Raw genomic sequence first — 22,221 nt, 5'->3', positions numbered from 1 at the left:
TTGGGACATAACTCCATTGGGATGTAACTCCAAGTCAAGAAGCTCCTTACAACTTGTGATGGGGTTATGGTTTCTACTGAATGCACAGCGCTTTCTCACCATCATAAAGTTAAAAAATTGTAAATTAAACCATCGTCATTTGAGGACTGTCTGTTGTATTGCCAGCATTAAATACATTTTCATCTTACTATTTTTTCAACTTAATGGATTTATCAGAATGTAACCTCATCATAAATTGAGAAGCATCTGTATATGAATAACTAGTTAGATATTAAAGAAGACCTTTTGATTTCATGGGTTTGATACTAAGTGCTATAGGGTTCACCCCTATCTGAATTGATCTTTGTCCAACTCCATCTTCTGCCCATACTGTTTCCCAGAAATGGCTTTTCTCGCCATCACTGAGAAAGAGCTTTTTAGTGTTATTTGATATAATATTCCTACTTTACAGTCATCTCATCAGAAATTCCCCATGATATGCCTAATCTAAATCTATTACTCAAAACCTTAATCCTATTATTTCCCATTAATCAGCTGACATTGATCATTAATGAATAATTACCATCCTCTATATTTAACAGATTTGAGACTTTATCATGCTTTATCATGTAGGATGTTATATAATCCCATTAGCTACCTTTTCATTCTTTTCTTGAAACTCTCCTCTAAGTGCTCCCCAATACCCCAAAACTTACTCCTATCTAAGAATTAAGGAGTAACATAGATTTAGCTGACATTTCTGAGGAGGGGCTGAGGAGAGATTTACACTGTATGCTTCCCAGTGAAACCATCTGAAATTCTGCTTAAGTCATTGATCTTCTCTGTAGTCGTCTTTTCTTCATGGGTGGGCACCAAAGATCCCTCCTTTCTTTCCCCTCAGAACATTCAGCTTTTGTGTTTTCTTTTACCACACTTTACAGAGCAATTCCTACTCTGCCCCTAAACTTGCAGATTCCACTCATCTCCCTTAACAATAAAATGAAACACCCAGTAGTTAATAGGACCCATTCTCCTTAGAAGCCAGATTAGTAACCCATTACAATAATCAGAGAATGTCCTTTGAACTCCTTTTGTATTTGAAGAAATGATAGTGAGAATTTTACAAAACTGATGGAAGATACTAAGATTTTTAGTTGTTCCTCAGTGGGAAGATTGATCTGCAGTTACATAGTTTACCATTATAGGAAGCAGAAGTATCTCCCCTACTATTCATAGTTGCTTAAAAAATCAAAGAGTTAATACATAAGCATACCTATTTCACAATTATCTATATTGTTTTAAACCATGGAACATTTCCATAACCTCAAGAGAGTATGGCACTGACTATGTGAAGATTGAAGTTAGGTATTTCCTTAGTGATGGAAGAGGAGAGTGGACTTTGGAAGGAAATGTATCTTTCTTTTTACTGTAAATATATACCATGATAATGCTAATGGAGAGTTCTTATAAAATAAGAAAGTTGCAGATACCATATGAAATAAGCTTCCTTTGGTGTCACCTCTTTTCTTTTTGAGATGGAGTTTCACTCTGTTGCCTAGGCTGTAGCGCAGTGGCTCGGTCTTAGCTCACTGCAACCTTTGCCTCCCAGGTTCAAGCCATTCTCCTGCCTCAGCCTCCCAGGTAGCTGGGACTACAGGTGCACATCATCACGCCTGGCTAATTTTTGTATTTTCAATAGAGATGAGGTTTTACCATGTTGGCCAGGTTGGTCTCAAATCCTGGCTTCAAGTGATCCACCCACCTCAGCCTCCCAAAGTGCTGGCATTACAGGCATGAGCCACCATGCCTGGCCTGGTATCAACTCTTTACAAGACATTAACAAATCTGATTCTTTCACCATAATTATTTTGTTGTTGAAGTAGGTATAAACCTAAGGACTTACATCAAACAAAATCATGCTTTTTTGGGTTTTGTTTTGTCTTTTTTAAGACAGGGCCTCACTCTGTTGCCCAGGCTAGAGTGCAGTGGCACAATCTCAGCTTACTGCAACCTCTGCACCCCGCACTCCCCAGCTCAAGCAATCCTCCCACCCCAGCCTCCTGAGCAGCTGGGACGACAGGAGGGCACTACCATGCTTGACTAATTGTTTAAGGTTATTGTAGAGATGAAATCGCCCTATGTTGCCTAGCCTGGTCTCAAACTCCTGGGTTCAACCAATCCTCCCACCTTGGTCTCCCAAAGTGGATTATAGATATGAGCTCATATCTGGGATTGTAGATATGAGCCACCACACCCAGCCTATTTCTTTTTTTCAATAAGAGGGATTTTCAGTACCTAGCTGATCTCTACCCTCCTTTAACAGGAATCTGTGTTTTGTGGACAATTACAGGTAGGTTTTATTATTCATGATGTGTGTATCCCTGGTACCTATAGAAATTGTTCAAGTGATTCTCCTGCCTCAGCCTCCTGAGTAGCTGGGGCTACAGGCACCCACCACCATATCCAGATAAGTTTTGTACTTTTAGTAGAGATGAGGTTTCAAACTCCTGATCTTGTGATCCTCCTGCCTCAGCCTCCCAAACCTGTGCCATTTTTTAAGCCAAATAGTATTTTCATAGACTTGATAAGTTGCAAGAACTATTTGCCCCATTATCTAGCCCAGTGAAATACTGAACATAAATATATTTTGTTGAACATTTATGAAATTGGTATGAGATTTTATACTTCAATATATCTTAACAGGAAACAAGTTAGGTATCTGTTAAGGCCAAACAAAGCTGTACTTTTATCCTTGGCATTTTGTGTATCAGATTGTTTTGTGGTGCTCATACTTCATTAAAGCTGTAAGTAGAAACTGCCAGTTTCATAATTGGTCATGAATCTCTTGAAAGTTTTTGTAGTTGCATAGGCAGAAAAAAACCTAGAGAAAAAATATTTATACGTCTTTTAAGTGCATCATATTATTTATTTTTATTTATTTTTATTTTTTTGAGACAGAGTGTTGCTGTTACCCAGGCTGGAGTGCAGTGGTGCAATCTCAGCTCACTGCAACCTCTGCCTTCTGGGTTCAAGCGATTCTCCTGCCTCAGCTTCCCAAGTAGCTGGGATTACAGGCATGCACCACCACGCCCAGCTAATTTTTATATTTTTAGTAGAGACAGGGTTTCACCATGTTGGCCAGGCTGGTCTCGAACACCTGACCTCAGGTGATCTGCCCGCCTCTGCCTCCCAAAGTGCTGGGATTACAGGCTTGAGCCACTGCGCCCAGCCTTAAATTACATTATATTATTTTATGTATTTACTTTTTTAGAGATGGAGTCTCGCTCTGGCAACTAGCCTGGAGTGCAGTGGCGTGATCTTGGCTCACTACAACCTCTGCCTCCCGGGTTTGAGCAATTCTCCTGTCGTAGCCTCCTGAGTAGCTGGGACTACAGGCATGCGCGACCACCGCTGGCTAATTTTTGTATTTTTAGTAGAGACAGGGTTTCACCATTTTGGTCAGGCTGGTCTCAAATTCCTGACCTCAGATGATCCACCCACCTCGGCCTCCCAAAGTGCTGGGATTACAGGCGTGAGTCACCGCACCTGGCCTACCTCATATAATTTTATAAAGGAATGGTGGAAAATGAAATATTGTGCTCCAACTGAGGTGTGGCACAGAAAACTAGGGCAACACTTACTTTTAGAAATATCAAGTGTTACTCACTGTTTTAGAATTAATTACATAATTATCTACCAGAACACAAAGATCCCAGGGTATCTTAATGGAAACACTACATTTCCAAATAAAATAGTAATAATTATCACCTACTGTATTCAGAGTGCTTTATTAGCTATAATTTTTAACTCCCCACATCTCTGTGTGTAAATAAACATTGCTAAGAAGATTAATCTTTTCTATAGTTTAGAAATAATAAAACTAAGGCAGAGAAATTGATGTGAATGATAAATTAGGCATTATGGTCTTGAATCACTTAAAGAGGCAGATATTCAATAGGAACAATAGATGCTAACAAAGTACCAAAATCATTCTTGCAACTATTCATAAATTACTAGTTGGTAATTAATTAAAAGTATTACCTTTCTTCCAAAACGAGTGATCGAATCAACTTAAATTTTGTGAACAATGTCACGGCAGCCTTGAGACTATTGGAAATTCCTAAGATGTGACAGAGCTTACTTTAGAATCACCATCCCAGGCACATGGTAGCCACACGAAGTTGTATGTCATTAAAACCACTGGATTGGGAGACTGAAGAGATGTAATACATTGAATGTCACAAGAGTTTGATTGGGGGATAAATCTAGGTTTATACACCACATCTTGCCAACAGAACAATGCTTTTTTTCAGTGGAACAGTAGCAGTTTGTTACTGTTTTCAATGAAACACTTGCAGTCTGTTAAGTGGCCGTGAAAGTGTTAGGTAGAAACGATGGGTCTCCAGGACACTTGATGCCCCTTTATATGACTGTAACCACTAAGGTGAAAACTGTCATTGGAGCAGACTGTTACAGAGCCAAGGAAAACTAAAGCCATCCCTAAAATAGTGTAGCAAAAAGTCAAGGTGAAATGTGGTGGGTCAGGCACAAGTCATGAGCCTACAAAGTAGAGGGATGTCCTCTGATATAGTGTTCCAGAACTGCAGACTCATTAGAGAGAAAAAAAATGTGTGATTAATGCCCATTTGGGAAGAATCTGAGGTAGAAGGAGGCTAGCCAACTAAACTTCATTTGGGGAGATAAGTAAGACAAATAGTGACCTTGCAAAGATCTGAAACAGCTCTGCTACAGGGCCATTTGAACAAAAGAATGAACACATTCTAGCCTGACTCTGCCTTGCTACTCTGAAATGGTTGGAAGTGGAGAGAGAAAAGTGCTATGAGATTTCATCGTAGAAAGATCGTTGGTGAATGGACCAGACATTTAGGTTAGCTATCCATTTCTTATGCTATTGAATTTATTTTCTATGGTGAGAATCTCTTTGTCTGATGGCACCCATAGCCTAAGATAATTGATGTACAATACACATGCAGGTTCTCAGTTCATTTGGATAGTATAGTGGGAAGGAATAAAATATTTATTCTCAGTACAATTTGCTTCCAAAGTTAGAATCATTCACTGTTGGACGATGATGATGATGATTCATCTTCCTGACAGACAATTGGAAAAAAATTCCACACTATCTTACATACCCCTCTAGTTGAGGGCTAGGGATTTGTTGAGACCATAAAAACTATTTGCTCATTATTCACCTGTTCTTGAGAATTGAACCCTTAGCTTCCATTTGAATTAAACTTCTGCTCAACTGATCAGAAGTTCTTTTTGACAGTACAGTGCTCAAGGAATTACTGATTCTTATACCTAAGAATGAAAGAAACAAAAAGACATGCCATAAAAGGTTCGAACTTCACATTAGATACACTGTCAAACCATAAGATCTAATTCTAAAATCATCATTAACAGGAACATGGTTTAGAAAAACTTCTAAATTTATACTAAAATAAAAATAAATATTTAGACTTAGTTGTTATATCTAATCTACTTAAGATCAAACTTGTCATGCCACTCATCTGAGTTTTGAACTGGTGAAAGTACACTTAAGATATAGGTGAAAGCTCTGTTTTTGCATTTGTAAGGGTGGAGAGAAGGCATAGCATTTTATAAATAGTGTGAGATTGAGTAGAACTTTGTAACTTTAATGTTTAATTGTTACTTCTATTTATTAGATAAGTGCATTAAAAGACTATATATATAAAAGCTGGGCAATTCTAAGGAAAATTCAAACCAAAAAAGTTGTGGCCAGTTAAATTATCTTCCCAATGAGCTGAAAAAAACAAATGCTCTCCTTTGCCTCCTTTGCCTCCCTAACACCCTCTAGATCTTCCTTTATGGACAGCATGCCATCCTTCTCTTCTGCCTTTCCTGACTATTGTAATTTAGGTACCCTCCTTTTCCAGCTGCATGGTGAATGGGTTCTTGCTTTTTCCTTCCTCCTCCCAACTTTTTTTCCTCTCTGAATACATTCCACAGACGACCATCTTCCAAAATAACAGCATCAATTAATTTTTTAACTTAAAAAAAATCTTCTTTAGCCCTGACTCTGCTCTCTCCATTGATGTGTATTGTGTGTGGAAAATGCTGTGCACGGACTGATAAGCCCCCATTTGTGAAGGTGCTTCAGTAGGAAGCAAGGCCTTTGAGGTACTCACAAATGGGGCTGTTTATTCAGCCAGCCCAGGCTCCTGGTGAGTCGATGAGTTGACCCACACATCTCACAGGGCTCTAAGGTTTTAACTGAGCCACAAGACAGCCTCTGAGCGATGGGAAGCAGCCTTTCTTCTGTGCCCGAGACTGGAAATCGGTCTTTGTTTTTGATTTTGAATAGATAACAGTTTGTTCCTTGACGTTTTATCTCAGTTAACTATTAAGGTTTCTCACCACACTTCTGTCCCATTTTGCAGAATCTGATGACCTCCGAGGGGACCCTGCACTCAGCCATCAAAGTGCTCCTGCCCCCTGGACGCTCATAATTCAATGGTAGATGCAGGTGGAGTTGAGAACATCACCCAGCTTCCCCAGGAGCTTCCTCAGATGATGGCTGCAGGTAAATGCCAGTGGCCAGCACAGGACACAAACAAGGATTTTTTGAGTTCTTAGCGGAAAAGCTTGTCCCACCTTGAAAAATATGCATTGAACCAGGAGCCTGGGCCCATAAAGAAATCAGTCTGTAGAATTAGTGAAAATGAAAGAGCACTAAGTCAAATGTGACACAGTCTTCTGTTTTGTTTTGGGTTTTCTTAAGCTTTGTGCTACTTGTTTTAAATTTGATTTATTTATTTAGAAATCCTTCAGAAAAGTCACTTTAAGTAGACACCTGTATTTTCTTAGTGTAATAATGTAAAAGTTTGTAAAGGAAGGAATGGATTACAAGGTAACACTTAATAAATCCAGTCAGGACCAGTTCTACTGCTTGACAACTATTTTCTTATTAGATAGAAGGCCTGCCTGCTCAGGAATTACACCTAGAAACAGTAAGCCAATTAACTTGTTTTACCAAGAGAGTGTTACTGCTTTGCCTCTCAGCCTTGTGACTTAACTAATGTTGTTTCACTGGGAGAAGGAAACAATTCTTCAATTTTTTTCCAGGGGTACCTCCTTAATAGCATGCTGTGTATAATATAAACTACATGTCATTAAGTTTTCTCCCAGAAAGTATTTGGAAACACTTTGTGTTTATGTCTAGAGAAAACATTGCTGTAGACTATAGTTCTTTATTTTTTTTGTAGTTTGGGAATGTGCTAAATGAAGCCTCACATCTCTAGAAATGTGATTCTCTTTAAAACAAACACCCTTGCCTATGGACTCTAAAGCATGGTTTGTTTTTCCCCACAGCAGCTGATGGTTTGGGGAGTATAGCGATAGACACGACCCAGCTCAACATGTCCGTGACAGATCCCACAGCCTGGGCTACAGCCATGAATAACTTGGGCATGGTTCCCGTGGGGTTGCCTGGACAGCAGCTCGTGTCTGGTAAGCTTTCTCCTGGTTTCAGAGATGCTTGCAGCAGTGCCGAAGGGTGTAGGTGACAGGTGCCTGGTAATCTCTCCGTACCGCGAGTGTTGGACACAGTCTTTTATTTATGACTGGGGCATGTTTGGCAAGTTGTACTTGAGATTCTTTTCCTCATCACCTTTCTCTTCTGCCTAATAGCTGTTCTCAGAAAAAGCCACACTAACTGTTATTGCTATACACAGTCTTGCAACATCAACTGCATTTTTTAAAATTGGGAAATAGAATGGCTAATATTTGCTTTCCAATTTGCAAAACTCATTCACCTACATTATCCCATTTGATTGCACTGTCTTCCCTTTATGATAGGTAGGTATTTCTTTTTGTTATTACTCTTGTTAATGTTTCCATTTTACAAATAGAGAAACAGAAGAGCAGAGTTTCGGTGACTTTTCCAGCATTGAAGTGGCAGAGCTATAAACTCAGCTCAGCTGACACTAAATTCCCTGTTTTCTGTCCACCACATGGTGGAATCCTAATATAATGGATGCATTCAGCAGAGAAAATGTTTAGAAATACCACAAAGTCAAAAGTCATCTAAAAGATTTAATCATTGAATTTAACAGGTGTTTGCTGAGGATTTTACATGTGTCCTGTAAAAAGTGCTTTGAGAAATAGAATAAATATATATGCATATAAGTGTCTTTGAAGAGCCTTTCTCTCTAAATTGAAAATAACAAAACAAAACACCAACACCTGAAAAACAATGATAAAAATGATGTGTAGAGTCAGGTGTGTTAAGTAGTGGTGCAGACTGGTAATGTAATAACCAGATCGGTCACTGGGGCTTTGAGGAAAGATGTTATCAGGAAGGTGGGGCTTGAGCTAAGTCTGGAGAGATGAGTAGGATTTGTATATTCACTCACTCATTCATTCATTCAACAAGTATTCATTGAGCCGCTGTCTGGTGCAAGGGCTTCCGCAGTAAACAAAACAAGTATGGTCTGCCCTCTCAGAATTTATAGTGGAGAGATGACAACCAGGTATTATGCAGTAGTCATTGTTATAATGGCAGAAGAAAAATTCACTTTTTGGCCATCAAGGTAGGTGAGGGTAGATGGTGTTCATTAAATAGAAACCAATCGCTTTTGGAATGTTGCTAAGTTCTACTCCCACATACCTGTGCACTTTATGCTGAGTTGACCAAGCATTTGTTTTTTGTTGTGTTTCTTTTTGGTCAATAGTGGCCATAAATGAAAAATTCCAAATTAATTATAGTAATATGTGTGTGTGTGTGTGTGTGTGTGTGTACATGTGTGTATGTGTATATGTGTATACACATATATATAATATATATGGTTTCTTTTTTAATATAACAAGAAAGAATATGAAAATGGATAAGAGACCAGGGAAAGTAGGAGACAAAGGAAATACAAAGGCTGAGTTTTAAAACATTATATTTAGGATATTTATTAAGTTCTTCAAAATGCTATCAAATTCATACAATTGAAGATTAGTCTGCTCTAGGGAGGTAGGTGTACATAAATGACATTTTCTATGGCTTGAACATGTGTTTATCCCAGGCCCCTTTTCCCTAAAGCTTACCTAGACAGATACTTTCTTCTAATAACTTGAAAGTAAAGATTTCTATTTTTCCACCCACATTTCCCCAGCTGCCTAATTGAAATATTCAGAGAGCAGAAGTTACTTACTCTTGTCTCACCTCCTACTTCTCTCAGAAAATGTTGTACGACTTCTAGAGTAAGCCAAAACCTTCATAATTCATTATTTTTTTCTTGTGATTTTGAGTCTTCTGACATTCTAACCGTGACCAATTTATGATTTTCCCAGCAACTTGCCATGAAAAGAATTACAGCCCTACTCGTTATAGAAGATTTACCGTATCTGCCCCGAATTACTTTTTCTATCTCCTGTGTTAGCCAAATTGCTTAAACTGTTTTTGAGCCTTTCAGGGTCTTTCTGGGCTTCCCTTCGTTATTTACACAGCCTGATAATTTAACTGTACTTTGCTTTGTTCTCAGGGCCACCAGCCAACTACATTCCTTGATACAATCTCAGGGTCAGGTTCTGTTGTGTTTGGTTAGTGTTTATTTATTTTATTCCAGTCTTTTTTCTGTGTATTTCAATCATACTGAATATAACATTTTCTATTATGCATTTTTAACATCTTATCCTAAACTATTTTTCCATTGTATTCTTTTATATTAAAAATTTAAAAATAAGTCATCAAATCTCCAGATTACTTAACCATTCTACTATTTACATTTAGGCTGTTTCCATTTTTTCACTGTTACTAGCCAAGTTTCTTTAAAGAACTTAGTCTCCCGGAGCATGCAAAAACATCTTACCTTTTCTACAAAATGGTGATCATATCCACTTCATGGAACTGCTGTGAGATTTAAATGGGATAATTTAACCTCCATATGGTAAGCATACATTAAATAGTCTTCTTACTCCTTTGTTCTTATTTCTTCCTTTCTCCTTTCTGCTTTTTTTAAAGCAAATAATATTTTGCTTTAAAACATTGCAGTGGACATTTTTATGGATGGGGCTTTTTAGCTGTTAGAATTATTTCCATTGGATAGATTCCTACATGTGGAACTAGTAGGTCAAAAGAAGTGAGGATTTTCAAGTTTCTTGTTAAGTACTGGTCAATTAATTCCCAAACTATACATATGGACTTAATATTTACTAATTTGATATGCAAAAATGGCATCTTTTTAATGGTTTTTATATTTAATTTTTCATTTATGAGTTCTTTATTCCATTTCTAAATGCAGAAAGGTTTGCCCACTCTGGAAGTTGTTATATTCCCTATTTTCCATGCCCCCAGTGACTTAATTCTGCCTTTTATTGGAAATTAAATTCTTATGCATATTTTTGTCTATTTCTGAAGTATCTATTCTTTACTACTGATTTATCTATTTTTATTCCAAGACCACATTGTTTCAGTTCTTATGGTTCTATGGTATGTTTACATGACATATCTGAAGCCCTTTTTACTGTACCCGGTGTGCAGCACTATTGTTTCTTTTCCACGTAGCCATAGAGCCATGGATGCCACTGCTTGCTTAGGTGTCATGCTGGCCACCTCTGGAGTTCTTCACTGTGAATGCAGAATGTTAGAGGCAGCCTTTAATGTTTCAGAAGGGACTTAAAGATTATTTAGTTTAACCTTCCTTCCAAGAAATCCTCTTTAAAACATTTCTGACAGGATTATGGAGAGGCTGGATTTTATAAGTACTTGGCTTTCTCCCAAAGTTTCTGATATTTCTAAATGACCAACCACTCTTCCCATATTTGTTGAAATTAAACTGACACTAAATCCCTTTCCTCAGTGCTTCTTCAATTTATTGAGAGATTAAAATTATCAGTAAAGCAAGGCATAAAATTTTTATATCCTCTGATTTTATCAAAATGATTTCCCAGGAAATCAAATCCCTCATTACTGTGGTAGCACACCTTTCAGATGTGCTGTCGTGCACTTCCACAGCGACGCCTCTTCTACTTCCCTCCCCTTTCATCATCACCAAATGTTCCCCTCACCATGATTCTGCTCCCACCTTTATGAACTTCTCTGTTTACCTTCTTCACAGGAAGTGCTACTTAAGATCATTACATTGAATTTGTTCCTTTTATCGCAAATATACCATTTTATACAGTTATACCCCAATCCTAAATCCCATACTCCAAAGTCCTGGCTGTTCTGTGAGATGATACTTACCTCCATTATTGTGTCTTGTTTGTTTTATTCCCCATACTTTGTTTTGGTTTTGTGAAGTTTTTTGTTGCCTTTGATTTGTTTTTGTTGTCAATACTTTGTGCATTGGTGTAGATCTAGGTTTTTTGAACCAATCTGTTGGAACATTCGTGTTCCACTGTTGCTGTAAGGTAGAGTGGAGGTCACATAAATATTGTACTTAGGTGGCCTAACAATGGTGGCAAACTCTGGGTGAAACACAGATAAATTGCTTTCTTTGTAGGTTTTCCCAAGGCCTTTACTATGCTAATGTGCAATAAGTAATTCTCAAAGAGTGGGATCTACTATGTACAATTCCTAACTTAATTTAGCCTTTAAAAGATGCCTGCATTAGGACAAATACCTAATGCCTGTGGGGCGTAAAACCTAGATGATGGGTTGATAGGTACAGCAAACCACCATCGCACATGTATACCTATGTAGCAAACCTGCACATTCTGTATATGTATCCCAGAACTTAAAGTAAAATTTAAAAATTAATTTAAAAACAAACCTGTGAGCCTCTCATGAGACGCTAGAATATTCACTGTGGAGATCCTTCTCCACTACCATCCATCCTTCTAAGCCTCATATGATATCCTCTGCATGATTTGGTTTACAATTTTGTTTGTTTATGTTTGTGCTGAACAGTGTCACTCCCTAATCTCAAATTTCAAAATAACTCTCTTGTGGTCAGGTGTTGCCTGAAATCTTCTTCTCAGTTTTCTGTGGCACACGTTGTCCCTTTTCAGAAGGCCCCACCTCTGGTGTCACAAGTTGAAATCTAGAATATCAAATCCCAAGCTTTGGCACCTCTTGTGTGACCAGCTGCTCTCTTTCTGTGTAACCTAATTTCTTTTCCAAAGTTATAATCATCAACTGGAAGGAGAGCTGAAAAGCAGGAGCTGAGTACCCAGGTTTTAAGTTTCTTGCCCAGGCCTGCTTGGGAACTAGTAGTGCTTTCTGGATATTCTCTGGCCATGAGATAATACCTTGCTTTTCTATAAACTTTTTGAACTCTCCTTTCCTATTGTCAACAATATTTCTTTAGCCGTTATTGACTCTGGGGTGATACACATCTTTTACTCCAAGCTTCTTAGCATGCCATTTGTGCTATTTTAAACGCATGTTCCAAAAAGACATGATACTTGGCCGGGCGTGGTGGCTCACGCCTGTAATCCCAGCACTTTGGGAAGCTGAGGCGGGCGGATCAAGAGGTCAGGAGATTGAGACCATCCTGGCTAACACGGTGAAACCCCATCTCTACTAAAAATACAAAAAAAATTAGCCGGGCATGGTGGCAGGCACCTGTAGTCCCAGCTACTCGGGAGGCTGAGGCAGGAGAATGGCGTGAACCCGGGAGGTGGAGCTTGCAGTGAGCCGAGATGGCGCCACTGCACTCCAGCCTGGGTGACGGAGTGAGACTCTGTCTCAAAAAAATAAAAATAAAAAAAAAGACAGCATACTTCCCAATTAACTACATAGAGCCACATCCTTTATCAGTGACTAATTTGGAGCCAACAAAAGACTTCTTCACACTTGTAAAGGTCTATCAGCACCCTTAAGTGTTCCTTGGCTCATACCTTGCTGTTTCTTTTTCAGAAGCTCTGGGTTCACTGTCACTGCTTCTGTTTCCTGCCATTCTGAGAAGAACTTAGCTTTCTAACTCATGGAAGGCTAAGATAGGTTACAAGTCTTTCTCCGTCCCCTTCACTACCCTCTCCCATTCACTGGTGTTTCCACTTATTTTCATTCTTCTCTGCTTCCTCAGAGTACTTTTTTCTAATTTCCTTCTTGGGTTGTTTAATCCTCACAGGAACACCTTTATCCTCTTTAATATGCCCAGATATGAAGGGGGATTTGTTAAATCCTTTCATCTCCTCAAGCATCACTCTTTTAACTGAGATTTATTGAGCCAGATGTTATGCTAAATACTGGGAATACAGGACATAGACCTTACTGTCATGCTTTAGAGTGGTGGGAAAAACAGAAAAGAGTAAATACACAAAAACAAATCAACATGATAAGTGGTTATGCTATTAATAGATAAAGGGTGCTATAGGATGTCACTGAAGAGAGTTAAGCAGGGAAGTAGCAGGATCAGAATTATATTTTTACAGAGCATGTTTGTAACCCCTGTAGAGGACTGATGGGGGTGTGGAAAGGTTGGCAACCAGACAGGAGTTACCCAGATAAGAGACAGTGATGGCAGTAATGCCAGCGATTATCCTGAGCAGTAGAGATGGAGTGATCTGAAGGGACTCGTGAGACATTTCATTGTAGAAACCACAGGAATGGATGACTAAGACCACATGGAACATAAGGAGAGTGAAGAATCAACAGTGACTCCTAGGCTTCTAGACTTGCAAGCTGCGTTAACCATAGAGCCATTTGTTTAGAAGGTGGGGAAGGCGAAAGAGAAGGGTGGGTAAGATGGCTTGTTTCCTTTTGGATATGTTGAGTTTGAGGAACCTGTTGAAAGAAAACCTGTAGTGAGCAGGGAGATTTATGGGCCTGGCATGTAGGAAGGAAGGCCTGATGGAGATGTGGCTTTAGTGGCCACAACATAGGGATGGTTGTTGACGCCCTGGGGACCATAACACCCAGACACACTTCTGCTGTGAAATTAGGAAGAAGCTCTCAGATGCTGCTTCAGGTTTCAGCATACCCTGCAGCCAGGTCTCCAGATCCCTCTCTTGTGTCCCACTACATTCCTACTATTGCAGGGCTCCAAGATTTGAAATGAGAGAAGTGGTCAGAGATAAAAAATAGAATCTGGAAATCCTGCCTGAAACTGTCTCTTCAGCTTACAAATACACTCAGGACTGTCTGTTGATAAACCACCCCACATGCTTGTTTTTAAAATGAAAGTCATACTCATACCAGCAAAGTTTCTTTCTTTAGTCCCTTCAGATATTAATGGTGGCATTCTCTGACACAGGCATGATGAAGGGGATACAGACAGCCTGGCGGGTACCAGTTGGGTCTCTAAAGGACGATGCTCAGAGTTCTCTTTTGTTTTTATTTTCCATCTTGTTGAAAGATTTCTCACTATCAAGTGTCAGAAAACAAATAGGCCCTTGACTTATGTTTCACAATTTATGTACCTGATTTCATGTACTTGTGACAGTTCTGTTACACTCTGTGCAGTTACTTACCCTTTCTTCCCCAGGACATTAGGACAGTACATTGGTATATTTATTTACTCACCACAGTATTACAGGATTTTTTACAAGGCACTAGAGGAACAGCAATTGGCCTGACCGACCAGTGGTGCTCTTACGGAGAACATGTATCTCTAAAGAAGATGTTATCAAATAATTATACAAATGACTAATTATAATTGTGGGATGTTATAAAGAGGAATTGGGAGCCTAACTTTGTTTGGAGGTATTGGAGAAGCTACAGAAAAGGTTCCTCTAAACTAGTAATATTCAAACTAAGACCTGAAGGATAAATTAGACTTATCTAGTTAGCAGGAGGGAAGAGCAGAAAGAAATGGAGAATTTGAAAAGATGAGAAAGTTCTAAAAGCAGAAAATGTCAAAGACCTGAGATGAAAGGAGCTTAGCCCCTTCAAAGAAGAGAAAAGTGGGTGTATGTGGGCCAGAGGTGGTGGTTGGGACGGAGTGGGATTAGCAGGTTGGTGCTTAACACAAGTCTGGTAGGATAGACTGGGGCCAGACCATGCCTTCCAAAGCTTGGAGTACAGACTTTATTTGAAGTGCAAACTACTGAAGTTTTAAGGAGATAAGTGACCTGTGACTCATGTTTTTTGTTTCTTTATTTCTGCTAACAAAAAAGTATCTGACTTGTTTTATAGAGACTGCATTGAAGAATGGCAAGAGGGGAGGCTGGGTTTATATCTAGAAGGCTGCTGTCCAAAAAGGGATGGCAGAGGTAGATGGGGCAGAGGTAGATGGCGTAGATATATCCAATGGGACTGGAATATGGAGCACCTGCCATGTGCAGGCACTGCCATAGGTGCTACACACGCTGTCCTGCAACTTGCATCGTAGTGCTAAGCTGATGTGTGTGTGTCTACAATATTTCTTTTGTTTCTTTTTCTTTCTTTTTCTTTTTCTTTTTTTTTTTTTTTTTTTGAGACAAGATTTTACTCTGTCATCCAGGCCAGAGTGCAGTGGCCTGATCACAGCCCACTACAGCTTCAACTTCCCAGGCTCAGGTGATTCTCCACCTCAGCTTCTTGAGTAGCTGGGACCACAGGTGTGTGCCAGCTAATTTTTTGTATTTTTAGGAAAGATGGGAATTCACACCATGTTGCCCAGGCTGGGCTCTTAACTCCTGGGCTTGATCAAGCGATCTGCCCGCCTTGGCCTCCCAAAGTGGTAGGATTACAGGTGTGAGCCACTGCACCCAGCCTGTCTACAGTATTTCTAGAGATAAGACAATGTGTAAAATCTGTTTCCAAAAAAGATTTGCTTTGGCCTATCCCATGTACTATATAAGGTAATTGACATCACTTAAAGCAAATCAAAGATTATTCTCAAATAACTCTCTACAAATGACAAAAGCCTATATCCTTGTTGGCTAGAGATGTTACAAACTTTTGTTAAATGCTTAATATAATATAGTCACTTTTCTATTCCATGGAATGAATAAGGTAAATTTACTTGCTTAGTATTAGATCGACCTCTTCTGAATTATTAATGTAAAAATTTTTTCATCCTGTGTATACTACAACAAATACATATATATTTAAATTTTATTCTAGTTTGCACCTCTTGATTAGCTTAATCTTTATTTGCTCTGTTGTACTCTGGCATATGTACTACTCATTAGCCTTTTGAACTATGCTGGCCACATTCTTACTCACTAGACTAAAACTAGAGATATATTTTTAAATAATTGCATGCATATTGACATATGTACAGATATTAAATATATAATCTACAATATATAATTTTTATATGTGTATATATCACAAATACATACATTCCCTAATTTTCTTGATTTCCTCTGGAGTAGAGAAGCTTCAGTATCTTTAACAGCCCAATAAGCTGAGGGAAAATATTTGCATTCCACACTAGGAAATTGTATCCTCTGCTCAGAGTGGACATTCTAATTCAGCAGAGAATAGAAAGAAAAGCCAGACAATTAAATTCCCATATTAAAATGAGTTTGAGTGTTCCTATACTGATATAAGTGTGTGTATATATGTGTGTGCGTGCATGTAAATTATTGTATATTGAATTTTTGCATTGGGTTAATGTCAAAGTCTTTTATTTGTAACTATGGATTAGTTGCATAGGAGACTTCCATATCCATTGTTTGCTTTTATTTCCTTTTATTATTCTGCAGCCTGCCTTATAGTTTACAGTGTGTTACATACTGCATTCTTGAATTGTAAGCACATGTCATTTATGTGCTAATATAATTATTCTATCGTCTGTCTAATAGACTGTGCTGGACTTCTTCTATGGGAAAGAACTGTAGCTAATCATCTTTGTATTTCCTCTGTCATTAAAGCTGGGTGCTTGGTAACTATGTAGTTGAATGAATATGTAATTTGGTTCATTTATACAAATAATCACATAAAATGCATAATACCTGGAAAAGTCACTTTTATACTTGGTCCTTAGACTGTCTATACTATAGATTTTATATCTTCAGTTAAATATGAAGAGTAACTATGACCTCCAGCCCCCTTATTTGACATCCATGATTTATTTTTCTCATAATTGAGCATTATATTTTCAGATTCTTTCTTTTTTAAAAATGTGTCTTCCCTGTCTTTCTTTATCATGGTTATGCTTTCATCTACCTTCTTGCACAGATGGAGTATATTTATAATAGCTGTTTTAGTGTACTCATCTAGTGATTCTATTATCTGTGACATTTCTGAATCTCTTTCTTGATTGATTTTTATCTTTATTATAGGTCTTATTTTTCTGTTTCTTTGCATGCCTACTAATTTATTATTGGTTGCCAGACGTTGTGAATTTTATGTTGTCAGGTGCTGGATTTTTTTCTTTTTCTTTCCTTTTTTGTCTTCCTTAAAATATTTTTAAGATTTTTTTTTTTTTTTTGAGATGCCATCAAGTTCCTTGGAAACAGTTTGATTCTCTCAAGGCTTTGATTTTATACTTGGGTTAATGGATCTAAGCAGCCTTTAGACTGGAGATAATTTCGTCCCATTTCTGAGGCAAAACACTTCTGGGAACTCTTTACTGGTATATTGCGAGGTTGCTTCTCTCTGGATCTCGAGAACTTGAGCTACTCCCTGTCCTTTGTGAGCTTCAGAAAGGTTCCATCTGTGGCTTTTGCCCCAGCCTTCGCATTTCCCTCTCAGTCTCTCCTCATCAACATGCAGCCACAGACTCTGAGGGGACCTCTGAAGATCTCCAAAGCTCTCTCTCTCTGATTGGCTCCTTCCTCTCTTGTACTCTGCCCTGAAATTTCCAGGGGCATTGGTCTCCCCAGATGTCGAATTTAGACAGACCTCAGGCTGTGTTCTGGTTTCTCTTCCTTGCATCAAGCCCTGGAAACTTTCTAGACAGTGGCTGGGACTATCATGAGTTTCATTTATTTCCCGTCTCTCAATGATCACTATCCTGTACTTCTTGTTGTACAGTATCCGAAAACCATCATTTCATATATTTTGATTTTTGAGTTGTTTAAAGTAGGAGAATAAATTCTATCCTTGTTACTTCCTGGTGGCTGGAAGCAGAAGTTTACAGACAAAGTCTTTTTAAAGTGAATGTACGTATTCCCTAGGGATATAAGAAGTTAAAGATCTGAGGCTATGATATGAGTGACTTTACTAGGAATACTAAAAAGAATAGTAATAAAACCTATAATTATTTGGCACCTAATATGTGCCAAATACTCTAAACATCTTGCATCATTGAATCCTCTGCTAGCTAAATATTATTAACCCCATTTTATAGATGAGGGAACTGAGTTTAGGTGATGTGAGTTAACTCACCCAAGGTTACTCAGCTGGAAGGAAACAGTGCTGGAATTGATAACCAGGTCTATCTGCCTAAACTGTTTCCACTATATTAGGATTTGGGGGCAAATGATTAAAGCAAAATCTCCTCTGTTTTTTGCCTTAGGCCAGCTCTATCTTTACACTTTTGTTTTTAAAAATAAATACCTTGGGTGGAAATACATCATTAGTGGTTGGGGGGTAGGGGAGAATCATAGAGATTTATTTGTATTACATTGAAATTTAAAGATTTCAATTATGTAATTATTATGCACATCACTTTTTGTTGTCCTTGAATGCTGCAGATTTCCATTTTTGAACCTGGGTCCTGTGATCTAGATATTATACTAAAGTTGAACCAGGAACAAGTTTGTAACATCAAGTAGACTTCTATGAATAACACCATGGTGGTCATGCCTCAGGTTTATGACAGTAACCAAAAAGTAATCATCAGTATGGGAGAGAATATATACATTGCAGTCTGAAGGCAAGTAACACTCTCTCAAAGAAAACAGAAACTTGGAATTTTTAAACTTTAGCACAAATGAAATGGACTTGAGTCAACCTATGTACATCCTGCATGGGAATTCCAGAATGCAGAGCAGGTGGGATTGCTGATTTGGTAACTCAGGTGGAGGGAGTTCCTGGCTAATGGATTCCATTTCTCAGAAAAGGACAGGCATCTGCTGAGGATAAGTGGGCTGATGAGGAATGGAAGGTTGGAAGAGAAGGGAGAACCCTTGAAGGTTTCACTGGGGGAGAGACAGGAAGCTGACCAGAAAAATATGGTAAGATGTCTGGACACTCTTTGAGAGCCCCGCATGGTTTTCTCCAGCACTGTTGTGTCCTCCCAGTAGGCAGGCACAGAGAAGGAAGTTCTCTGTGGGTTTATCCAAGGTTGGATTTTAACAGGTGGCGAGAATGAAAGGACAAGGGGACAAAGAAGGCATGATCATTTTCAGGAGAGTAGTTTCAGAGCTGGACTACACACTCCTACAAGAGTGGCAGTGGAGCCACGAAAAAAGGGGTGGGCTGATGGGGCAAGAAAGTGGAAGGGTGGCTGGATGTGCAGCGCTGAGGATGGCAAGCAGGGGGTTGGAAAGGTGGGAAAGTGCAAGGACAGAGGGGCGTTAGCCTATTGCAGCAGTATGTGGGCATCCTTTCTGTGGTCTTTCTGGAGAAAAAATTTTTCCTTCAACATTGAGGAACTGTCTCTGCAAGAGACAGATGGTGGCTTTAGAGTAGAGCCTGAGGTCTTAGGTTTGAATCCAGGCTTGTTCCCTTAGCTGTGTAAACTTGGGCAAGTTAGTTAACTTCTCTGAGTTTGTCTGTAAGGAAGGAGAAGATAATCATCATCAGAGAATTGTTGCCTTTTCTAGAATCGGCGAAGTGTGGTACATACTATAGGGATCAAATGTGTTAGTTTGTGTTACCCTCATTGGAGAGCAGTTTAGGAAGGCATGGGGAAGGGGAGAAGAGTGACCTTGGATAACTTCCTATTTTAAGGGAATGAAAAGAGAAGACTTGGCCCCCATAGAAAATGATCCCCTTGTCCTGACGTCTCCTATTCGAGGAGAAGTGACAACCATTCTCTGCAAGCCGTGTTGGAGGCACCCACACGTACCCAATGCTCACCCACAAATCATAGCTCTGTGACACTGTAGCTGACCCTTGGACAAAGCCAGGGTTAGGGCTGCTGACCCCCATACGGTAAAAAACTTACATAAAAGTTTTGACTCCCCCAAGACTTAACTACCAGTAGCCTGATGTTGTCCAAAAGCCTTATAATAACGTAAACAGTTGATTAACATATATTTTATATTTATGTGTATTATATGCTATATTCTCACAGTAAAGTAAGCTAGAAGAAAAATAAATGTTATTAAGAAATGATAAGGCAGGGGCTGGGCACAGTGCCTACAATCCCAGTACTTTGGGAGGCTGAGACAGGTGGATTGCTTGAGTCCAGGAGTTTGAAATCCAACATGGTGGTAAAACCCCGCCTCTGGAAAAAAAAAAAAAATTAGTGGGGCATGGTGGCATGCACCTGTAGTCCCAGCTACTCAGGAGGCTGAGGCAGGTGAATCGTTTGAGCCTGGGAGATTGAGGCTACAGTGAGCCATAATCGTGCTAGTGTACTCCAGCCTGGGTGACAGAGACCCTGTCTCAAAAAAAAAAAAAAAAAAAAGAAGAAATAATAAGGGAAAATACATTTACTATCCATCAAGCAGAAGTGGATCATCATAAAGGTCTCCATGCTCCTCGTCTTCACGTTGGGTAGGCTGAGGAGGAGGAGGAAAAGGCAAAGTTGATCTTGCTATCTCAGGGTTGTCAGAGGTGGAAGAGATGAAGGAGGTGGAAGGGGAGGCAGGAGAGGCAGGCATACTTAGTATAACTTTTATTGAAGAAAATTCGTGATAAGTGGACCTTCAAAGTTCAAACACATGTTGTTCAAGAGTCAATTACATTAGAGCATTTTCTGCAGGTCATCTGTTTCAGCATCCTCTGGAAAGTAGATTTCTGGGCCTATTTTAGACCTTCTAAAACATGAGGCCTGGAAACTGCAACTAAAGTTTGAGTCCTTGAAGCACCCCAGGTTCTTGGCTGGTGGAGAAACAAACCAAAAAAAAACCTCATTTGGCCTTGGAATGGGTAGGGAAGCTTGTCTGATGCTACATTTCTGCAGTCTTACTTACGATGCAATTTTACAACTGAAAAATTTTTAAATAAAAGTAGCTGAGCTGTATACCTAAAACATAGTTGCATATACAAATTAAAACTCGTGTATTGAGTGTCTGCTATGCTCAAGCACTGTGCTGTGGTCTGAATGTTTGCATACCCCCAAATTCATATGTTGAAATCCTAACCCCCAAGGTGATGATATTAGGACATGGGGACTTTGGGTGGTAATTAAGTCATAAAGGCAGAGCCTTCATGAGTGAGATCAGTGCCCTTTTAAATGAGACCCAAGAGAGCCCCCTCACTGCTTCCACCATGTAAAGATGAAATGAGAAGAGGCTATCTTTGAACCAGAAAGTGGGTCCTCACCAGATGGCACATCTTCCAAGTGCCTTGGTCTTGGACTTCTTAGCCTCCAAAACATAAGCTTCTGTTGTTTATAAGCTACCTGGTCTGTAGTATTTGTTACAGAAGCTCCCCATAGACTAAGACACACAGTATATAATCTCATTTACTTGGTTATTATCTTGAAAAGGATGTTTTGGGCATCAAGACAAACATGACTGAACTGTAATAAACTATATTTTCCTCTTTAACAGGGACATTATCTTGCTGTCTATCATAGAAGATATAATTTTGACCTTGAGGCTTTACTTCTGAGTGTTTATGCCTATAGGGCAAAAGGACTCTTTTTCTTTAAGGGGAAGGAGAAATATGGTAGTCTTAAAGTTCAGTAAGTCTTTCTGACCACAAGGGCATCTTTAAAGAAATATTCCTCACTTCACTGGCTGGCACCCTTGTGACCTCTATCAGTTAATGCATCCTAGCCATTTATTCCATCTCAGCAGGAAAAATGAGCCTCAATACCCTAATGTGAAGTGACTCCAGTCTCCATGGGGACCCTATGCAAAGAGTGAATCACTGCTGATGAAGTTCTAACCAGAGACATTTTCATGAACTGTGTAATCACTCAAAAATGTTCATTTTATACTTTCAACACTTAGTGGCCTCTCTTGGAAACCATGTATTTGAGAACATCTTTTTGAATTTGTTCATCCCCAGCTGTGAGGAAATACTGCCTAGTCATGGGTAGGAAAAAGGCAATTTAGAAAAATAGTAAAGGAAAACGATGATTTCATCCTTGTCTCAATTTTCTATGTCATCCTTGCTGGGGCTTTGCCAAGAGAGGGGCAGGCCAGAGATTCTGCAGGGGCACCAGAGAGCCCAGTGTGCAGCAGGCCTCATCCACCAGAGAAGACTGGAAAGGGCATGGAAGTGCAGGAAAAGCCACTCAGTATGGCAAGAGGAAAGCACAGGGCCATGGGCCCTGGAGAGGTGGTGTTGCTCCTACCCTGCTCTATCACACGGTGGCGAAGTGGCCA

General features: G+C 39.3%; 1 protein-coding gene across 23 annotated transcripts in view; it reads left to right on the top strand.

The window, feature by feature from the left end:
* ENOX1 (ecto-NOX disulfide-thiol exchanger 1) overlaps positions 1-22,221 on the top strand; it is a 570,778-nt gene that overhangs the window by 364,542 nt on the left and 184,015 nt on the right. For 20 of the 23 annotated variants that reach the window (XM_063650809.1, XM_063650793.1, XM_063650795.1 and 17 more), the window contains 2 exons: positions 6,402-6,544; positions 7,333-7,470. In XM_063650809.1, coding sequence (XP_063506879.1) covers positions 6,475-6,544; positions 7,333-7,470 — 208 coding nt within the window. In that variant the 5' untranslated portion in view covers positions 6,402-6,474. The remainder of the gene's footprint in view (positions 1-6,401; positions 6,545-7,332; positions 7,471-22,221) is intronic. The other 3 variants (XM_063650807.1, XM_063650808.1, XM_063650813.1) reach the window with 2 other exon arrangements.

This window comes from Pongo pygmaeus, chromosome 14 (assembly GCF_028885625.2).
Source record: "Pongo pygmaeus isolate AG05252 chromosome 14, NHGRI_mPonPyg2-v2.0_pri, whole genome shotgun sequence".
NCBI classification, from domain to species: Eukaryota; Metazoa; Chordata; class Mammalia; order Primates; family Hominidae; genus Pongo; species Pongo pygmaeus.
The sequence above is the reverse complement of the archived record's forward strand: the minus strand, read 5'-3'. Positions and strand labels throughout refer to the sequence as shown.